A 22,350-nucleotide genomic window follows, 5' to 3' on the forward strand; every position below is an offset into this window, starting at 1 on the left:
CGCGAATATCGGTGGAGGGCAACCGCGAGAGAGTGAGTGATGTGTTCGATGGACGAGGCGCGTCTCGCGGGTGGTGGTTGGGGTAATACGGACGCGTGTCGCGCGTTGTGGCATTGCTTGGAGTCGGCGAGAACAGGCGGGCAGTTGGTGATCAGGCTGGCGGGCACCGGGGAAACGTTTCAAAGGGCATGGCGACCACGCCACTAGGCGGTCGCCTCCCTAACGTAAACCGCAAAGGACCATCTCCGTTCGTCGGTGGTGGTGGCAACAACGTTAATTACGGCAACGGTAACGGCGGCGGCAGCAGCAGCAACAGCAACAGCAGCAGCAGCAGCAACAACAGCGGTAGCAACAACGGCAGCGGTTATAACAACAACAACAATCATAGCAACAAAAATAACAATCATAACAACAACAGCGTTAGTCATCGTAACAACAACAACGATAGTGTCAGCAACAACGACAAACACGCAGAGAAAGCCGTTGCGATTGATCGAGGCAGTAACAGTAACAATAACCGCAGCCAGAATCACGGTCACGGTCACGGTCACGGTCACGGTCAGGGTCAGGGTCAGGGTCAGGGTCAGGGACAGGGACAGGGTCAGAGTCACGGTCACGGTCACGGTCACGTTCACGGTCAAAATCATAGTCAAAACTACAATAACAACAGCGTTACTAGTAGTAGTGGTAGTAGCAACAGCAACAGCAGCAGCAACAGGATTGGCAGCGGGAGCAACAACGGAAGTGGCAAACACAACGGAGGACATCTCGGTAATACTGGTGGTGGGGGAGGAGGAAGCGGTCAAACGTCGAAAAGACAGGAACGTGGGCTAACAGGAAGAGAGCAGAGAGAGCATAGGCATCATCATCATCACCATCATCATCATCACCATCATCACCACCATCATCATCACCATCAAGGTCGAGACAGATCCTCGTCGTCGTCGTCGTCGTCGTCATCGGGGCAACAAAGGGATTGTAAAGCAAGCACGGTGGCTGCGAACACCGATGAGCTGGACCCGGCCGCGACGAATGCGACCAACAACTTTGAATACGACGATAACGAATGGGACATCGGAATAGGGGATTTGATAATCGACCTTGATGCGGACATTGAGAAGACGAGGGACGAGAAATTGAGCTCAGGGACAGGCATGGCTTCTACGCCTGCCTCGGCTACATCGGCATCGAATAATACGAATCATCATCATCATCATCATCATCAGCTTCAAAATTCTACGAACGGTCTAACCTCGTCGAACTTGTCTGGGTCGGTAGCGTTAGCGAGCTCAAACGGTTGCGGACAATCATCGAACTCGTCTTTGTCCTCCTCCTCGTCGACATCGTCGTCCTCATCGTCTTCTTCGTCGTCGTCGTCCTCGTCGTCGTCCACGTCGTCGTCCTCCTCCTCCTCCTCTTCTTCTTCGTCGTCCATATCGTCTTCGTCGTCGTCGTTATCGTCCACTGCGGCGTCGACGCCGTCTTCCTGCGGTTTAAATTCGTCCGGCGGACGATCGAATAGTCCCGGTAACGGGAACGGAAGCGTCGCAGGTAGCGCCGGTAGCGCCGGTAACGCCGGTAGCAACGCTACCGGAAACGCGAACGGTTCCTCGACGATCATTACGGGAGCGAGTAACAAACAGAGCAACGCTGTAGTGAGTGGCGTTAACGCCGCACACGTGAATTCTGGTAATCCCAGCAAAATGGCCGTTGAACATTCGGCAACCGTCGACAAGGGCCTTAAAATGAAGATCAAACGCACGAAACCGGGCACGAAGAGCAGCGAGGCCAAACACGAGATCGTGAAGTCGAACGAGATGAACGGATCGGTGTCGTCGCAAGAGAGCGTCGGTGTCGTGAGCGGTTCCGTGTCCTCGAGCGGCTCCTCCTCGGCCTCGGGAGGGTCGAGTTCCTCGTCCGTCGGTTCGGCGATCGGTCAGAACGCCCAGAACTCTGAATGCACCGCGGGGACCGGTGCGGGTAGTGCCGGTGCTGGTGGTGTCGGTGGTGGTGGTGGTGGTGGTGGTGTCGGCAGTGGCAGTGGCGGCGGTGGTATCGGTGGCGGCGGCGGCGGCGGCGGCGGCGGCGGTGGTGGCGGCGGTAGCGGCGGTCCCGGTGCTTGTGGTACCGGTGGGAACGGTGGAGTCGGCGGTACCGGACCCGGCGGCGGCGGCGGCGGCGGCGGCGGCGGCGGCGTTGGACCCGGTAGTGGCAGCAGTGGTGCCAGTGGTCAGTCATCGTCCTCCTCCTCGTCGAACAAATCGAAGCCGAGCCATTCGGCGGGTTCTGGCGGCGGGGCCGGCAGCGCGACCTCCTCGACCGCCGGCTCGAAGCGGGGCTCCAGCGGACATCGGCGGGACAAGACGCGGGACAAGCACGAGAAGCCACAGAGCAACCACGCGACGTCGCAGCAGAACAAGCCGGAGATGAACGGCACCGCAAGGCCTAACAGCGGTGTCGCTGGACCTGGAGTCGGCGTCGGCGTCGGAGTCGGAGTCGGAGTCGGGGTCGGGGTTGGCGTCGGTGTCGGAGTTGGGATCGGAGTCGGTGGTGGAGGCAACAGCGGTCAGAGTCAACCGTCGAGCGGGCCAGGCCCAGGGCCTGGGCCTGGGCCAGGGCCGGGGCTGGGTGCAGGGGCCGTCGCGGCGGGAGTGGCGGGAGTGGCCGCGCAATCTCAGGGACCGCCAGCGGCGGCGACCGCTCCCCAGCAAAATCAAGGACCGCCGCCAAGCTCTCGGACCGGGTTCTCGGTTTCCCAAGGGCCAGGGCCGCCGGCCAACTCCGTTGCGGCCCCTTGTCCACCTCCGAGCCCGGCAAGCGCGACCGCCGCTGGCCCAGCCGCCAAGCCCGAACAAACGAAACTCGCCGCGGTACCCGGTACCGGACCTCCGATTACCACGACGCCCGATGACGCCATGGATATCGCGACCAGTCCTCCGCCTCCCAAGAAGCTGAAGACTTCTGCTTCCGAGCCAAAGGTAACCCCCTTTGCACATTCCTCACGCGATTCACCGACTATGCGACTATCTCTACTCGCCTCTTCGCTTTCTCCCACTATCTTACTCTGCCTCCTCTCTTCTTCTCTCTGCTTTTGCACGGGAGATCGATCAACAAAATATCCGTACCCTTCTTTCTCCGACAACACAGACTGAACCTACCCTGTTCCCTAAGTGTATCTGCTACATTCGTGGGCCGAATGAGCGACAAGATGCAACAAGATGCAACAAGATGCAACGAGATGCAAGGTCACCGCGAATCGGTCTGTCGGCTAGTGCATAGTTGATGTAGTTGATCGATCAAGTCGATGTAGTCGGCAACAATTTGGTCGTCGGCAGTCGGCTACAGTCGAAAACGTAGGAGGTAGTTAGGAGTCGGAGTCGAGACTCGGCAGCCTCTCTTTGGCTTGGGGGACGGAACGCCGCCGCGGTTGTGGGGTACGCGAAGGGGGTGAAATCAATACTCTGCGGTCTCCGCCCCCGAGAGTACACGGACGAATACATAGAGACAAACACGGGTGTCGACGAGACAGCGTGTAACTATAGCTATAGTTGTAGCTGCAGCTGTAGCTGCAGCTGTAGCTGCAGCTATAGCCGTAACAACCGTCCGTAGTCGTATCAGCTGGATAGATTACTCCTCTTGTCGCTGCGTTTCATTCTTTTTTCTCACCCCTCTCCATCTTTCTATCGGTTTAGTCCGCTGAGATTCCAGAGCGTTTTTATCTCGCTTCAGAACAACTTCAATAATAATCGTGTCGTTTTCATTCTCGTTACGTCTGCCACAATACTTGAACGAATCTCTAAATCTCCTAGATAGTAGACTTCTGTGACTTGCCAGCTCTTCTGGTTTCTGGTCTTCGAAGTTTCCTCTTCAGAAACATTATCACATTTTGCTCGTCAATCTGCTTGCACGCGTACAATTGTAGAGAGTTGTTGACGAGCGCACTTCGATGATAGATATTAGTATCCTGTTTCATCCCATTTCATTCATTCTCTACGTGGACTGCTTCGTGCATTGCTCGGACACGTTGCAACCTATTGACAGATGGCGCCAACCTCCACATAAATCAATATTTCTCTGTTATGTATTATGGCTAAAGATGTCTATCCATTTGGCAACATCATCTATTCGACGTTTCCATTCATCGAACGAATCGTAACTTGTTTCGCGTCGATGGAATAAAGAATGGAAAATGTCGGTGAAAGTAATGCGTCGAGATTGAGCACGCTCTCTGCAATCTTCGCATCTGTATCGAAGCAATTGTTAATAATAATAAAATCGTACGGTCGCATTAAATGCAAAGAATTCTCTTAAATGTCGTTAGCGAAATGGAGAATGCTCCATGCTGCAATAGAAGGTGGTGCAGTAAGGTGGCAGTAATTTTGAAGCGATAATTACCGTTGCAAAAATCGACGATGATTGTTCTATCGCTTATGCTTGCGATATTTGATTATCACTTTTCGGTTCCTGACTGTAGTTTCGTCATATCTATCGCTCCTTCTCCTTACTACCCTCTGATGTTATGTTCTCTCGCGTGCGAGAATAGAGTTTTTGGAACGAAGATAAACACTCAAACATAACTTCAACCCTGATGACGTTTTCGACGAAGCTCTCCATTCTAATCTCTTACGTAATAATCTCGGTCGGCATATATCTAAATCACGTCGGAACACAAAAGTAGATATATGTAGTAGATACACGTACGTATGTGTAGGATAAGGTGAGAGACGATGGTGAATAAATGCCGGGTAATCGGTAGGTTGAAGCAGCGCGCGTAGGCCGATTAGTGGTTTAAGCGCGGAAATGTAAGCGGCTGTATCGTTTGACGGTCGAGTGGCGATAAGAGGGACTCGGAAGAGAAGGGACGGATTGTAGCGCGGTGTACAGAATGTATGTAGTTCATAGCGTAGAAAACAGGGCTGAGAGAGATAGGGAGAGGAAGAGAAAGAATGGCAAGTGGGGGCAGAGAGAGAGAGAGGGAGAGTAAAAGAAGCGATAACGGGACAGAATTGGTTTGGGAGCAACCAACCATTCGATCAATTAAAAGTGAGAAACCTCTAAGCTAGTTAAAACTATAAACTTCTCTCGTTGCCAGTTCGATCTCCTTTCTGGTCGATCTTTCCGGTGATTCTGCTTTGCTTTGCTTCGCCTTGTCTCGCTTTACCTTGCCTTGTTTTGCTTTGCTTCGCTTTGTCTCGTTTCTCTCGTCTTATGCCTGTTATCACGTATACGGTAATCCAAACAACTTTGATATCGATTTACCTTCGTACGAAAGACGTCAAGGGTATAATGCACTGCGTGAAAACTGGAAAACAGAATGTAAAGATATTGTAGTAGATGATGGAGGGAAACGTAGTTACAAGTAAAGTTGTTTCCTGTCGGAAAACCAGTTCAGCGTTTTTTCGATCGATAAGGAGAATACAATAATTTAGACTGCACTCAACGCATGCCTCTGCCACCTTCATTATTATTATTATTATTATTTCAATTCCGATTGACTTTCGTCTTGTCTCGTTTTTTCGTTTAACTTGTTGAATTTGGTCGATGGTTAACGGTAGGAATAGTGAACGATCGATTGACAAAATCGAGAGAAAAGGAAAAAATAGTAGAGACAGCAATTATCGATGGATCGTTGATGATGGTGCAACTCGTATAAATCATCGTTATCGTGGTGAAAATAATATGGCACAAAGTACGTCGCGTGACAACCCTACTCGATCGGGGTACATGCGTTTATAGAGTAGAGGAGTAGACGGGCACATGTGCTTCTTTCATATTTGCGTGTATTTCATTGCTCGAATTGCTGCTATACATGCAGCTGTACGAGTCGTTCTTGTCCTTGTATTTTTCCATCTTTCCTCACAGACATGCTCATCAGCTCCTTTCTAATTAACAATTCAATTTCGTTTGTGTTAACATATTCCCGAAAGAAATAAATAATTCTCCGTCAAATATTTGACTTTTCGCAGACGTAAACAAAAGAGAAAAACGAGTCGTCTAGAAGGAAGGCTTCGCGACTCACATTTCTTCTTCTTCTCTTTTTCTTGGCTTATCGTATCCTTCGACAAATGTTGCACCTACTGATTAGAAGTAGTCGAGCATTAAGGCTGTCGCAGTAGTACTATTTATAAAATTCTCAACACTTCTTTTCACGTTACCCTTAATGTTATCTTCTGCGATACAGCAATCTTCTCCTAGAGTCGACTAGACTATACTCGTCTTGAAAGAATTTTACGTTGTACATGAATCGTTTGATAAGTACACGCGAATAGAATACGCAAGCAAATACACAGTTGTAAGTCTTCGCATCGAGAGTGGAAGGGGAAAGGGAAGGGAGGGAGAAAAGTACATACCTACCTATAGACACGCGTGGCAAATAATCTACGCAGTCACGTGCATCAGATAATTGAAAGGTCGCTCTTCTGGTTGTTTACTTTTCCTTCGTATGGAAAATGCATTTGCGAACGAAACTTCAGAGAAAACGAAAGGGCAGAAAGTTGATTGACTCGCGTTCGATCAAAGGATTTCGCGGTAATTATGAATTGGCGCAACGATCTACATGTAAATTTTTTAATTGCAGGACATGTCCGACGTGTGTGTCGGGACCAGCGTGGGGACTATTACCGAACCAGAATGTTTAGGACCCTGCGAACCTGGAACGTCGGTGACGCTCGAGGGCATCGTTTGGCACGAAACCGAAGGAGGTGAGTCTTGAACTTGAATTTCATTTCATTTCATTTGAATCGTTCATGTTGATTATCGAACATTTCGTCAGATGTGTCGTTATAGGTGAAAAGTAAAAAGTAAAAAATAAAAAGTAAATAGTGAAAAGTGAAAAATAAAAAGTACGCGAACATCTAGATTTCCTCGATCACTACTGACGAAATGTGCTCATAACCGTTCCGAATGCATCGTATACATCTGATACAAGAAGTTACATACGAGTATGAGATTTATGGTGCGAAATCATGTCATAAAACGAGTTTTCACAAATAAGGAAGAAAAGCGTTAGATCTCTAGGATTCTGTATTGATTGCAGGTGTACTAGTTGTGAATGTAACTTGGCGAGGAAAAACATACGTGGGCACGTTACTAGATTGCACTCGCCACGACTGGGCACCACCAAGATTCTGCGATTCTCCGACGAGCGATCTCGATGCTCGAACGCCGAAGGGGCGTGGCAAGCGTGGAAGAGCCGCTGCAAATTCGACCCCAGGCAACGATTTGAGCAACTTTACGGAAACGAGAAGTTCGGTACACAGTAAATTACGAAATGGCGGCGCGAAAGGACGCCGCGGAGCGCAAGGTTCACCAGCGGCGAGTCCGAGTCCAGCTGCTTTCGTCCCACCGCGGCCAGATCCAGCGGCGAAACGGAAATCTCGCGGCCCGGAAGAAGAAGACAAAAACAAGAGGCGTGCACCTCCGCCTACGCCTCCCAGTGGATCCCCACCGGCAAGTCCGGTACTGCTCGAGTGTCCCGAGCCAAATTGCAACAAAAAGTACAAACACATCAATGGACTGAAGTATCATCAAAGTCACGCGCATGGGTCGGCGGACGACGATGATACGAAAGAAGGCATCACGAGTATGTCGGAAAATGACGAGAGCAATATCGAGGCTCCGAGTCCAGCGACACCGGTCAAGTCGCCCGCTGACAAGCCCGAGGGTACGCCACTCAGGTCAGCTAGTCCTCCGACGACTAGTCTTCCGCCAGAAACACCACCGCCTCCACCTCGTGTTCCTTCACCGAGTACAGAATCGCCAGCAGCCGTTCTCGCCTCGGACAAGAGTATCGTAAAGCCGGGTGTTCTCAGATTCGGCCAAGATGATTTACCTGCTCCATCTTCGACGATACCGACCTCGGTGAGACAACAGGCCGTGCAGCAGCAGCAGCAGCAACAGCAGCAGCAGCAACAGCAGCAACAGCATCAGCAGCAGCAACAGCAGCAGCAGCAGCAGCAGCAGCAGCAGCAATCGCAACAACAACAGAATCAGTCGCTGTTGGGTAGTTGTTCGAATTCGCCGCAAAGTCCTCGACCGAGTCAATCGCCTAGACCGGTACCATCGCCTCACCCGAGCGTGAATATCCCCCAGCCGTTGAATATTCCGCAACCTCCTCAGCCGTCCCAGATTTCGCAACATCAACAACAAAATTCTCTTCTGCAACAAAGTCAGCAGTCGCTGCAATCTGGTCAGTCTTCAGCGCCTCAGCAGCTCGTATCGAATCAACAATCTCAACAGTTGCAGCCGGCCGTTCAGCAACAACAGCAGCAATTACCGGCTACGCACCAACTCTCTGTGCAACATTCGTTGTCGGCACAACTCGGACAACAGCCGACGCAAGCTCACATGGTGCAACAGGCCGGGCTGCAGCAGCAGCAACAACCACAAGCGGCTGGATTGCAAGGGATCGCGAGTCAACATCCAGGCTTGCAGGGTCTTACGAGTCAAGTGTCTCAACAAGCGACAGGTCTGCAGACGGCGCCGCCTCCACAAGCGGGTCACCCCGGTCAAACTGTCCAGTCACATTTGCAACCATATCAGAGCGTCTCGTTGCACGCAAAAATGCCACAGTTTAAGGTTAAGCCAACCGCAGCGCTTATGCCCGAGCAAGATAAGAACAAAGATCCGCGAACAGCAAAGCCACAAGGGTATAAGAAGAAATCGAGAAAATCGCCTGGTGGTAGTCCTCATCCATCGCCGTTAGAGGCGCCAATCGTCGATTCCACCAGAGAAGACGTTCAAAGTCCTGCTTATTCGGATATATCGGATGACGCGGCACCGGTGCTCGAAGCGGAACCCACCGACAAATCGAAGCAGAGTCAAGAGAAGGATGGAAAGGCTACCGCGGCTACTCATTTGCCGGCCCACTTCAGCATGTATCCCTATTACGGACAACCACCGTACCTGGTGCCAAGCGTGCAAGACAGCAAATCGGTCGATCCAAAACCGAACGATCTCGCGCCGAAGCAAGAGATAAAACCGTTAAATATACCGCAGATGCCGACGATAGCTAGTTTGCAGAGCGTCGTGGCGGAAAAGGAGAAGAAAGAGCTTGGTCAATCGGTGCAGCAGCCGCAGCAGCAGCCGCATTATTATGGAAGCTATGGCGGTTACATGCCACCAGGATATCCGTATCAACCTCCGCAGCCGGTTTCGCAGCAACAACAACAGCAACAGCAGCAGCAACAACAACAGCAAACGCAACAGCAGCAGCAACAACAACAACAGCAGCAGCAGCAGCAGCAGCAGCAGCAGCAGCAGCAGCAGCAACAGGCGCAGGAGCAAGATATGCACGAACAGAAGGCAAAAATCAAACAGGAGCCGCAGTCGCAGCAGTCTAGTTTGAAGGACAAACAACACGAGAACCATCAGATACTAAAGGAGAGTATCGAAATGAAGAGTCAAATGAGTCCATACCACGTGTATCATAGTTCTCAAAGTCAAAGAACGGTCCCACCCCCTCCTCCTCCTGGGCCGATGCAAGACGATCGTAGGTATTATTTGTATCCAGGGGAAAATCAGAGGCGAAAAGAGGAAACGAGTAAGCAGAGTCAACAGGCGAAAGTGCCTCCGCCAAGTCCGAAGCATCAGCCGAAACAGGAGAAGGGTCAGGATCTGGGGAAGAACGAGGATTCGAAGAGTAAACAGGAGGGCGTGAAACCAACTATGGAGACGCAAGGTCCTCCACCACCTACCTCGCAGTACGCGTATATCCATCCGAGCTACATGCAGCCGCAGCACTATGGCGCGTTGCCTTTCGATCCTGGTCACCCCGTCTATCGTGGACTGAGCCCGATGCTGGTCCCAGGACCGTACACCGGTAACCCGTACCTCCATCAATTGCCGAGGTACCACGCACCGGAGGATCTGAGCAGGCCGCCCGGCGGTAAAGCTTTGGATTTGCTTCAACACCATGCCAATCAGTATTATTCGGCGCACAAGATACATGAACTTCAAGAACGTGCGCTCAAGTCTCCAACACCGAAGACGTCAGCGGCTTCAGCGAGTCCGTCGTCGGCGGGGCCGACGCCGTCGCGTCCGCCGAGCGGGCCGCCGAGCTCGGTTGCAGGCCCCGGCCCGCCTCAACCTCAGGGTCAACAACCAACGACCAAACAGCAAAGTCAGTCTGGGGGTCAGCAACCGCAGCAGCAACCATCCGTCGACGCCGGAACTGGGTCCTTGCCAAAAGACAATAGATCGCCTCCACCCCAGCGACATGTGCATACTCATCATCACACGCACGTGGGCCTAGGCTATCCTCTATTGACTGGACAATATCCCGCCCCTTACGGAGGTAAGCCTCTCGTCAGACCCTGACAATAAAGATCCCCTATACGAATCGTTGATCACGTCGCGCACTAACACGTCTCGACTCGCCTCGACTCGCCTCGACTCGCCTCGACTCGCCTCGACTCGCCTCGACTCGCCTCGCCTCGACTCGCCTCGACTTACAAACTTCTCGAGTCAAAGAAAAATTGATCGCTGCCGCTTCTATCCTCGCATTGTCTCGTTCATCCCATGTCAGAAATTTTATACATTTTCGATCTCATTTTTTATTCACGATCTCGTGACTTTTCGCCCCACATCGAAGAACGCGAATATATGGGATCGCGTACTTCTTCGTAGCGGATTACACGCCGAATCTATTCAGTCATTTTTTTCATAAAGATTAGGCTTTCGAACGATCTTACGATTATCGTGAAACAGTCGACGACAAGACGAAGGTACGCACGAGGAGCGACATGGCACCAGTCGCCTCTCCACGAGGCAATGGAGTAAATTCGTCTAGCTCGTCAAAGCCTGATCGACGTCTAATATTGCACCATATTGGTGCATGCTGATGCAAAGTTATCCCGAGTGGAAAAGAAATCGAGAAGGAAAGTGCGATGACCGAGCTCTCCGTTAGAGAGAGTGTCGGTTTGTGTAAGAAATCTGTTGCTGAGAGACACTTGGATGCGTTGGGATGTCGTTTCGTTGTAGTGTAGAACGGCATGTGTGCCGTTTCTTCCTCACTGCACTCCTCCATCTCACGTGTTATTCCTTCCTTCTATTTCTTAACGAGACGATACGTTATACTGGTCTCGAAAAGATTCGACGAATGAACGCATGTAAATAATACGAATCGATCGTACAGTTTTTTGACAATGATGAAGAAATGAACACAAGATTGCGTTGATTATATTAGCAGAAGTGCAAAGGTGCATTTCTTATTTATGCGCACAAACGATACACAGAAAGACATGTAAATACTCGTTTAAACGTTTCCTTATTTATCTACTATGAACCGAAAAAATTATGTAAGTATCGACGTACATACAAGTACGATCGTCTAGAACGGATACCTACGTAAGTCGCGTCCTATTTGCCACGAGACTGCCGAGATGCATAGATAGACGTATAGTTCAGACTGTGATAATTATTAATCGAAAAATGACTAACTCGTGCGCGCACGTGCGAGAAAAAGAGAGTGTGTGTGTGTGTATGCGTGTGCGTGTGCGTGTGTGAGTGACTTTCTTATTTTAGATGGATGGCGATAATGTGTGCGTTTCGTTTGCATCAAAGTGATTCGAATTGGTCCAATTTACTTCGCTCACAACGAGAGCGTTACGTGTACTTTTCGATACGCAAACGAAGGACTACACAGATAAAGCATATTTCGTTTCATAGTCTTTTTTGCAGTCTTCCACGAAAGCATTCGCTTTCGAATCGAAGAATAGAATTTTCCGTATCGCTCTTTCCTTTGCTCTTTTCACGTCCTAAATTTTCCACTGCCAAGAATTTTGAGCGTAAAGCGTGCCAACAATTGTCCCGCGTTACAATTCTCATCGAACTTTTGATCCTTGAGCGTGTCTCAACGCTACATCTCTTCTCCTTTTATTTCACCGTATTTCTACTTAGAGATTTATAAAGTGCTTGTACGAAAAGTATTGCCGATCGTGCGCGATCGAAGTCCAGAACAACTTGAATCGTGCAATTGCAACTTGAGTCAGTTGAAATATCGGCGCATTGAATCTCCTTGTCGACGCGTGATAATTGAAAAAACGAGGGATGATTAGACAATGTCTATCGTATTCGCAATAAAATGGATGCTTTATCATGTTCTTTCCTACTCGATACGTGCAGTATGGCCAATATGTACGCGTATTTTCTCGCGTGCTGTTTTCCTTTTCCCGTCGTTACCGACTCGCCGCGGTACTCTACTGGAATTGTTCGCTCGTTGTTACGCGACACTTGGGCTGGAGTGACGCGAATCGCTGAGAAAGGTGTTCGATTGGTAAAGAGTCTACGATGGACCATGCGATTCTGCTCGTTTCGCACGGGCACGACAGTGAAGGACGCGAGATTAGATTAGCAGATAGAACGAGAAGCGAGATCGACGCGATTCGAGAGAGCGCGACGCAATGAACGAACGAACGAACGAACGAACGAACGATAAAGAAAAGAAAATGAAAAAGAAAAAGAAAAAGAAAGAGAAAAAGAAAAAGAGTAATTAATGTGTGTTGCAGCGGCAATGCTGGCGAGTCAGCAGGCCGCCGCGGTAGCCGCATCGGTGATCTCGCCATTCCCGCCCAAGTGACCCGCGGCCCCCGGTCCCGTACTAGCTGCCGGAACGACCGGACCCACCTCCGCACAAACTCACCACACGTCTCATCATCCGCCACCAGTGGCGGTCACTGGCACGACCGCTGCGGGACATCCACATTCTGCCGCCGCCGCCGCCGCTGCCGCCGCCGCTGCCGCCGCCAGACAACCCTAGGATGGCCTCGGGAACACCGCTATTTCGGATCTGCTATCGTCTTCTTCGATAACGCATCACGATATTCAACCCTGCGTGTTCCAGCCTGCGAGCTTACGACCGTTTCTGCCTATCGTCATCGCCGTCGCAACCACTATCATCGTCGCCCCTCGTCATCCCTCTCGCTTTATCGATCGAGAGTCAGACGACGGGACACACGTATGTCCCAACAATTCCTCATCGTTGGATTCTGATCGGCAAACAAACTGTATAGTGTATAATAATCGTAAACGTATTTTCGACAAATACACGACTAGACTGTTCGTAGGTGCGTGCATTACGTTCGAAATGTAACGAGTTATGTTAGGTAAAAAAGGCATTTTCTTCCGTTATTTCCAATACCAATCGTACATTTGTTCGAATAGAAAAAAAGAAGGCACAGAGAAGGAAAACGACTGCGACGGTGACACGCTGTTTCGAAGGCTGACAGTGATTGTAGTAGTCATGTATGGATGGGCAAACGTACCTATAACTGGGTTAATTCTGACTCAACTCGTCCACAGAAGTTTAGGTGCATAACGTGTTACCTCTCCGCGCGTGACAATGACGAACGTGAAATCGTGAAAATTCAAGTTGTTCGCGGAATTTGATCGTCTTAGAAATCCCAAATAAAAATGTTCCTTATAAGCAAGGATAGAAAGAGTTTGGCGAGGCGTTTGAAGCAGGAGCATCAAGCGAATGACAACAGATATACATATATGAAAGTAGGAAAAAGGCGATGCAGCAGGAGTACGTGAGGATCTCGTTATTAGACTGACTTCCTTGAGAAAGCACGAAACTTCGACCGTGCCACGAGCAATTCGATTTTTCTCTAACGCGACGTAACATGATACGAGCGCACCTTCGATTCGCTTCTCATTCCGTTAGAATCAGAAGAAGAGTAACATTTTCATCGCACGTAGAAACGTTGTAGAGGGAGAACGTGTGTGCGCGAATTACTAACGCGACGAAACGAAACTCAGTGCATTGTGTGTATGTGTATAACGTGATTGCGCATATATACATTCGTGCGTGTGTATGATGTGTAATGTCTACGGACGTCGAACGAAAACGTTATGTATAGCGGTGAAATTATAGATCGTTGTATTTTATTGTAAAAAGAAAATTGCGAATTTGCAGACTCGACATTTTTGTAGAAAAATTGTGTAACTTACGGACGAAATCACGACTCTTAGACAATTTGATTACCTAACCAATGTATGTAGTTGGTAACGATATCAAAAGAAGACAAAGATACTTATCTCTTAGGAGAGTGTGAACGAAAAGAGGAAATTACGATTCTAAATACATAATCGATAAAGTGACGGTAAATAGTTGTACATTGAATACACTAGAATGCTATTTGTTTACTAAAGATAAAGGCAGTTAATGTTGTGTGAACACAGACGAGAGAAACGTGAGAACAAGGAAGATATTTGGAGGAAAAGAAGGGGGACGGAGAATGTGTCGATGAGTGAACGTACGAGTGAGTGTCTGCTGACTGATAGTGCAGTGTGAGAGGGAGGGGAGGGCGAGAGAGAGAGAGAGAGAGAGAGAGAGAGAGAGAGAGAGAGAGAGAGAGAGAGAGAGAAATTATCTGTGAGCGATCAGATAAGACGGATAAGACTAATTAACAAGAAAAGGGAGAAAAGCTATTAGATATAGTTACGCCAGCGTGATACACGCGTATTATATTCTGGCGACTACCTAACGTTAGTTCAGTAATGATTATTATCATTGTATCTTTTATTACGATTATTCATTAATAATTATCGATTATATTATTTTATTATTATATCAATGCGAAATGAAAAAGCGTTGTACGAACGATTGGTGAAACGCGTTGCCAAGAATTCAAAAATAATTTTACCGTGCCGTGCATAGTGTCGCAAATGCCAAATAAAACAGAAAAGATAAAGTCGTGTGTTTTTTTAATTTGCGTGTGTAACAATGGCAGTTTGTTCTTCAGTATAGTAGAAAAAAAAAGGCGCGGAAATCGCTTCAGTTTTAATGGGGCGTTTAAAGGAGAAATGGGCAGGCTTTAAAGTAAATGCTGGTGCTGTGCTGTGATTTTTATAAAAACAAACGGGACGCGGTAGAGTCGGAAGATGTAAAAGATCTCGACGATTTTTTGTGAAAATACCCAGATAGCCTAAGTACCTGGACCTGCCCTGTTCTCCCTGTACACAAAAAAAATTCCTGTAGAAACAATGGACAAAGAAAACAGAGCAACACAAAAATGCAAGGACGAACAATTGTATGGATTGTATAGACTGTAAAATGTATTTGCTTTTAAACGAAATTTAATATAGATCGTTAATCGCTAGTTTCGCGATAAAAGAAAGACTGTTGTCTCCAATCGTCAAACATTATATGTTTATTCGTGAACTCCTGCTTCCGAAGCATACAATCACGCATAAACGAGACTTATCCTATGAACTACTTATCGTTAGTCTGCTGCACACGCGTATACACCTTCATCTTCCAGCTGTCGGTGTCAGGGTATGCTATGGTTTTAATCGTAAACAACATTTCATTCTTCCGTTCCCATCTGTAGTTTTCGTTAGTCATTAGTCCAGTTACTTCCCGTATCCTTTGACTGATACTAGTGCAAATCGCAGAGAACAAACGTGTAATTAGCAATTGGAGACAACCTACGACTAAGGATATGCTCTAACGAGTACTATGTATTTGCCACAATGTTGCATAATGCATTTTGCGGACATCCTCGTACAAGTAAACTAAACAACAACATAAGACGGACTGATATGTAACGAAACGTAACGTAACGTAACGTAACGTAACGTAAAGTAACGTAACGTAAATGTAATAAACGAGGACCCCTATTCCTGTCTCCTGTTTTTAGAACGATAAAAATAGAGTCGTTACGCTTTACATATTATACACTTCGAATATATGAATATACGAGTAACATTACGTACAGAAGCAAGTACAGAAATGCAGGCATCTCGTCGTTAAACTGTAAAATATTGTGTTCAAACTCCAGAATGTACTCTGATCCCTCTCCTCAGACTACTATACAAAATATACATATATATATATATATATATACGTACATACATACATACATACATATATATATATATTGTGCACTATGCTCTAACTTGTCCATACGAATAAATATATTGAAAAATCACACATCGCGATCTGTAACCCGTTCAAATTCCTATTGCGTTTGTCTAAACATTTCTGTTTGCAATAAGTTGTTTTTAATTCTTTATACTTTTCTTTACATCTGTTTATGATCTAACAATTTATCAATCTATCACGCATCTAATTCATCTACATACTGATACTTCGATTAAAGTAAATCAATTTTTTATATTTATTTTGAGAGAATATATACATATAAAATGAACGTACATACCACGGTGCACATTGAAGGGCGAAGGCGCATGTTTTCTACGTGACGGTTACTCTAATTCGCTTTTTTATCGTTCACCGCTGTCTCCTTAAATTTCATTAAAATATCATTCATATACAAATATATTGTTCGAACTTTTTTACAGGACAATAATTTATGTATCCTTACATACCTACATACATAACATAAGACTAAGCACAAATTTAGGTAGGTTATGTTTTGTAACGTTGTTACTTTTTTACAATTATTACAGATTCCATCTTAATAGTAACGATAAATGCATCAACTATCTCATGTATATCAATTTAGCAAGCATTTCAGATTCAAACGCAGATATTCGTTTTTCTGTAAAATGGACGAAATAGAATACAAGTTAGAATCAACAAATCCTGTTTTAATATCACACGTGAGTTATTTGCCTCTCGAAATAACAACCATGTATTTCTATTTTAATTATTTTTTCGCATGTTTCTCTACAGGCAATATCTAAATTAATCTATTCGATTAAAAAAAAGATGGATGACCAAACTACAGATCACATTTCAAAAGTAAAGGAGCTTTTTTCTCTGAATCGATGTACAACTAATTTTATTTTAACGTACGTTGCATCTTACCCTTCTCATAGGTAGCAGAATTTAAATTGCTATTGACAAAACGAGATAGTACAAATATGGTGCTTAGTATGTCTGCTTGTCAGGCACTCATTGCTTTAGTCGAAGACAAATTATGGGACATCAGAGAAGCATTGGCCACTTTTGTATCAAACCTATCTTCCATTAAGTATAACACGTTCAATTTGTAATATTTGTTACTTCTTTTCTGTCTTACATCAAAAATGCCATACTTTATAGAAACAATGTCGTCGCTGCTACTGCTATTGGCCGCTTGTTACTACTGGATCTAAAACACATCAAGGAGAATGAAACTATATATCCATTTACTCTTCATATACCACAGCATCCTTTCATAATGATATTAAATCGGGATAAACATAGTTGGCGAACAGTTTTAAGTGAAATGACATTCCTTTTAAATCATTCAGATCCACTGTACGTATAAAACCATACGAATAATACATTTAGGAAAATTTATATCCATATGTTTCCTAAAAATTTAAGTATTTTAGGGTCAGAGAAAATAGCATAGAAATGCTACGTCCTGTGTTCCTATATATTTTATGTAATCCATCTTTGGATTCAACAGATTACTGTGCACAACCAGTTTGGCAGCTTTTAATTGGGCTAAAACACAGCATACAATTGCAAACAAAAATTTTATTATGGTCGTGTACAACTGAATCTTATGTTTGTACAAATACCAACCATAGAATTTTAGAATTTGCAGAAAAGGCAATAGCAGAAAAAGATAAAAAATACTGTACAGCTTTGTTTCCAGTAATCGTATATTTAACTACAGAACTAATAAGAAATGATTCTGAGTCAAGATATAATCTTGATATACTGTCAGTTATTATAGATCAGTGTGATACAAGTATAGGAAATCTTGCATTAACATTGATGACAGAAATAATTATTCTATGCCCACCTATTTATTTGCAGAGTATTTTACAAATTTGTAAGTACTTTGGTATAAAACCAGCGTTACGCTTCTCTATTTTCACCTAAAAGTTAATTCACATTTTCATTATATTATGTTACAGGTATTATGATAATAAATAAAATGTCTTGCAACAATATATTTTTAAATACTCTGGTTGCATCCATTTTAAAATGGATGGCATATCCGTCAGTTTTATGTTCGGATGCTTTAAATATGGTTCAAAATTTAATGAAAAAAGTGTCTAACGCAACAAATTGTACAAATAATGATAATACATTGTTCTTAAACAAAATTTTTGAGACGTTTAGTCACTTTGATTTTTACATTCGATTTTATGTGGAGATTGTGCATTGCCTAAATAGCTGGAACTCGAATGACATTGTACTATGGTTAAAAAACATGTCGCGTGTACCAATCGACTTAAAAGACAAATGTAAATTACTGTTATCTGGACTTTTCTTACATACAGATGATCCACAAATAACTACATTAAGTTGTAATATACTCGTTGACATTAGCAAAACAACCAAAAGCTTCGAGTCTCATGTACTGTCTCTAGTATTACATAAATTGACTAAATCTAAAAACAGTATAGAATCTAAGTATTTGTTATTCGTTATATCAGAACTTGTATCAATGAAAGAAAATGTTACAATCGTGATACATACATTAGATACTCTTTTAAATGGTGACAAGCAATTGAAATATTATGCGATCGAACTGTACTTAAAGACACTAAGAAAAGAACCTAGATGTTACAGATTCGTTTCAGCTGCAATAATTCATTTGATGAAGAATGATCATTCCTGGTTTTCGAATGCAATTTGCGCAAAAGCTATGAACTATGTTTGTGAAAATCATCCCGAACATGGAGAAACACTGGTACCATTGTTATCGCAAATATTAAATCGTTCAACAGATACAAATGGTGGAACAGCGAGCGCACTTGCTCTCAAAAGCATATCTGCTCTTTGTAAAGCTTCCGTGATAGATATATGTTCAACCTGGAAGGTTCTAGCTCCAAAAATGGAGAAAGAGAAACGTACTATTGTTTTAGAAACGCTCTGTGAATTATTTAGTGAAATTGCAGCATATCATCCCTCATTCCAATATGCCGAAGAATATGACAAACTGATTAGTGATATAATAACGATTCTATGGAAATATACGGTACAAAACGATACGAGAATTATTAAAGCTGCGCTTAAAGCTCTAGCCTCCTACCGCATCGAGAGTATTTCCTTAAAATCATTACCAGAGGAATTTAGGTGTGATCTTGTATTACCAGCAGCATATACAAAAACTTCAATCGATGCAACCACGAAACCTGAGGATATACTTCCATACATACCGGGTACTTGTTGGATTCAAATGCTTCAAAAAATAAATAAAATGATGTTATCGGTCGCAGGAGATCTTTTAATTTCTTTTATAACCGAAGAAGTGAATAGTTTTCGATCTGGAATTTATGTTTGGCCTCAAGGGGAACCACATAATTATAAATATCTACCAGAAAAAAGTGTTATAAGAGCTGTCGGTGAATACTTGAGGCGATGCAATAAGGTTGATCACAACAATTACCGTATTATTACGGAATGTTTACGTATTTTTGCTTATAGATATCCAAAGCCATTGCCCAATATAAACTGGGGTTTCCTTAACGACATAATAGATATATCGACCGAAACTAAAAGATATACTCTTTCTATCCTATGCCGTCATGCATTGATATCTTCGTCTGCAAAGTCTAACATAGAAAATTACTTATTAACATATAAAGGTGTAGCTGATTCGGATTTTATTTTAAAAATTAACGAGTGTTCCATACTCTATGCGAATCTTGAAGATTTGTGTCAATCTATACAGCCAAGCATTATGAAACCATTCTTAGAAATAACATTAGAGCATATAGTTGAAAAAATGAATGTAAATGATACACATTCGATAGACATGTTTCATCATATTATGCTTTCATATGGCCAGACGTTACGAAATCAGAAGGTACACGACGGTAACTCTACACTACTTTCTATTATATTGGAGAAACTTCTAGATAAAATAGATTTAACATGCGATCGTTTCGAGTCCTATATTACAGCTGCTTTGGAGTTATCAACACAGCATCTAGAAAGAATGACATCTCCCAAAATATGGTGGGAAGTAACACCTAATAAATTGAAGAATGCCATTGCGATTAGAGCTGCATTAGCTTTAAAAAAACGTTTTGAATTTCCTTTATCATGGTTGAATGAAATTATAGACGAAACTGCATCCGTACCCAGGTAAGATTATTATTATACCGATACAATTATTCAATCTCTACAGCGTATACATGAAACCGTATTTTATGATATCTATTGAAGCGCGCAAATCTACTTGCTTGGAATTATACAAACTGTGCAGACTGAGATGCGATTTGATAAATCCATCACAAATTGGATTATTGATTTCATGACTCGGATTCAAGGATTTTTAGTAGAACCCTCGGAAAAGTATTGCAACAAAATTCAGTTCTATTCTACCGTTTTACTGATTTCTGTTATTAGTTTGTCAGGTATAGATTGTACACTTATGAAGCAAGATCTACTAATTACATCACACATTATGCAAACAGAATTATTTCCCCAAGCTCTTGCAATTCTCTCTAATAGACAGGATTGGAAACATGTAATCCCACAGGTATTTACGTTTAGTTTTATTTGCACATTGTACAAATATGCAACTATTCTTAATTTTTCTTAACTAGTACACTAACGAATCTTTCATCTTTTATATTTGTAGATCATGGAATGGTTGAATTATATGAGAACAAACACTATTCTTCCTAATATTTATAATTGTGCGTTTCAACGCGCGTTAATTTATTTAAGGCATAATCCATACTATAAAGATGTATGGACTAAGTACTTATCCATCAAAATTGAAGCCGAAATATGTTTATAACTTGTACGTGTCAACAACTGTCTAAATCGTGTCTAAATCAGCAGCTGGATAATGTACATAATTCTTAGATTACAACTGAGTTGTAAGAGAGAGGTATAACTTACTTCACTTACGTGTAATTCCATATTATACAGTGACTGGTACTTAGAAACAAGCATCTTGTCAGATATGGTGTTGTATGCGATAGAGTTCATAATGCTAAACAGATGTCTCACTGTTGTCTAGAGCCAACACAGTTAATGTATTGGGCCGTGATCCAGTTAATGTTTGGTCTTCTGGTAATTTCATTCTAGGCTCTAGTATATTTCGCTTAGTCTCCACATTCTTTTTTATGGGTGTTCGACTTGGACTGGACTTTCTACTACTTGGATATGATTTTAGTAAGCGGGCTCTAGATAAACAATTGACTTTAAAATTATTATCTTCTTTATCACACTTAATTAATTAAGCTATAGGATTGTATACTTTTTCAATTTTTCAAAATTTAAGAAAATGATACATACGCATCCATTAATTTAAGAAACAATCTTGTATAAACTTGATATTCCTCATCTCCAAATTCAGTTGGATCGTGCCGTGCATGTTCATATAAATCACAAAATTGATGAATTAATCTTTGTCCACTTCCGTTCAATGGTGTAGCTAATGTAGCAAGGAGATATGCTCGTAAATTTTCGGATGGATGTCTTTTTAAACAGTTATCATATTTAGTAATTTCAGCTTCTACAAAAATAACGAATGAGAGATTGTTTTGCACTTGAAACTTGAATATATCAGAAGAGAAGCATAAATGATATTACCTAAAGTTTTAATATCATCTACTGCTCTTAATCTGTAATAATGGGGAGGAACTAGTGTCCGGGGTGTCACAATCAATCTTGGATCACTAATAAGTTGTGGTTCATACTGAATTCTTGGTATTACTTCAATTCGTCTTTCAATTTCCTTCTTAAGCGACTAAATGAGTAAAACAAAAGATATTGTAATATCAAACTTTATATGTAGAAAATGTACATACATAAACTAAATAATTATATGCCTAAACAAAAATAATTCAACTTCGAACTATATTTTAACCTTTTTAATTGTCTTCAGAATTTTATACGCAGCATAACCTATATAAATATTTGTACCTTTCTGGCATCGTGTCCGATAGGAATGTGAGGACCACGACGTGATCGTAATGCAAATCTCATAATTTGACGTTTTGCAAAAATAAATAACAATAGTATCGTTAGTACTCCTGCTGCAATAAATATTACTATTGTCACACCAGAAAGTTCTTCCGTCATATCTACCTGTGCACTTTGTACAATATGTACAGCTATGTATATACATATGTAGTTGATTCAATAAAATTATTATCTTACTATTGTAAAATAATAAAAATTATGTAAACTGTTTAATAAAAAAGACTACAACAAAAAATATCGATAAATCACAAACTGACATGCATATTCGCGCAATATTCGTTACTTTACAATAACAGTGAATTTCATGAATTCTAGACTACATGTCATCACATGTTTATAATAACTTTGAAACTGAAATGTTTCAAACTCATGTCATTCTTTCATTCATATTGTCTACTATCAAAAATGTTACAAATTTTTCCAACTCAAAGTGTACAGAAAGAACGATAAAAGTACGATACAACATACGATACGGTAACGATACGATACGATAC

The 22,350-nt window shown here is 43.6% G+C and overlaps 3 protein-coding genes across 7 annotated transcripts; 2 read left to right on the plus strand and 1 right to left on the minus strand.

The window, feature by feature from the left end:
* The first annotated feature begins 36 nt into the window (after positions 1-36).
* On the plus strand, positions 37-12,715 carry LOC143179806 (uncharacterized). Its single transcript, XM_076379183.1, has 4 exons — positions 37-2,978; positions 6,578-6,701; positions 7,037-10,294; positions 12,507-12,715. The coding sequence occupies exons 1-4, from the start codon at positions 189-191 to the stop codon at positions 12,575-12,577; spliced, it is 6,243 nt and encodes a 2,080-aa protein (XP_076235298.1). The 5' UTR covers positions 37-188; the 3' UTR covers positions 12,578-12,715.
* Positions 12,716-16,163: 3,448 nt separating this feature from the next.
* Positions 16,164-20,663, plus strand: LOC143179807 (focadhesin). 2 transcript variants are annotated; one of them, XM_076379185.1, is made up of 9 exons: positions 16,164-16,367; positions 16,470-16,566; positions 16,640-16,708; positions 16,786-16,940; positions 17,012-17,209; positions 17,287-17,735; positions 17,821-20,002; positions 20,084-20,399; positions 20,502-20,663. In XM_076379185.1, exons 2-9 carry the CDS (start codon positions 16,513-16,515, stop codon positions 20,661-20,663), a joined length of 3,585 nt encoding a protein of 1,194 aa, XP_076235300.1. In that variant the 5' UTR covers positions 16,164-16,367; positions 16,470-16,512. The 2 variants fall into 2 exon arrangements, with proteins under 2 accessions (XP_076235300.1, XP_076235299.1); XM_076379184.1 differs by having other exon boundaries at positions 16,164-16,566.
* On the minus strand, positions 16,775-22,340 carry LOC143179813 (protein C1orf43 homolog). 4 transcript variants are annotated; one of them, XR_013002023.1, is made up of 5 exons: positions 21,797-21,955; positions 21,464-21,620; positions 21,167-21,386; positions 20,777-21,054; positions 16,775-17,060 (listed from the first exon to the last, which is right to left on the minus strand). XR_013002023.1 is itself a non-coding variant. In XM_076379192.1 (4 exons), the coding sequence occupies exons 1-4, from the start codon at positions 21,953-21,955 to the stop codon at positions 20,862-20,864; spliced, it is 729 nt and encodes a 242-aa protein (XP_076235307.1). In that variant the 5' UTR covers positions 21,956-22,340; the 3' UTR covers positions 19,988-20,861. The 4 variants fall into 4 exon arrangements, 1 of the variants encoding a protein (XP_076235307.1); XR_013002022.1 differs by having other exon boundaries at positions 20,768-21,054; XR_013002025.1 differs by lacking the exon at positions 16,775-17,060 and adding an exon at positions 19,988-20,707 and having other exon boundaries at positions 21,797-22,340.
* Between the last annotated feature and the right edge of the window lie 10 nt (positions 22,341-22,350).

The sequence above is a fragment of the Calliopsis andreniformis genome, chromosome 5 (assembly GCF_051401765.1).
Source record: "Calliopsis andreniformis isolate RMS-2024a chromosome 5, iyCalAndr_principal, whole genome shotgun sequence".
NCBI lineage: Eukaryota > Metazoa > Arthropoda > Insecta > Hymenoptera > Andrenidae > Calliopsis > Calliopsis andreniformis.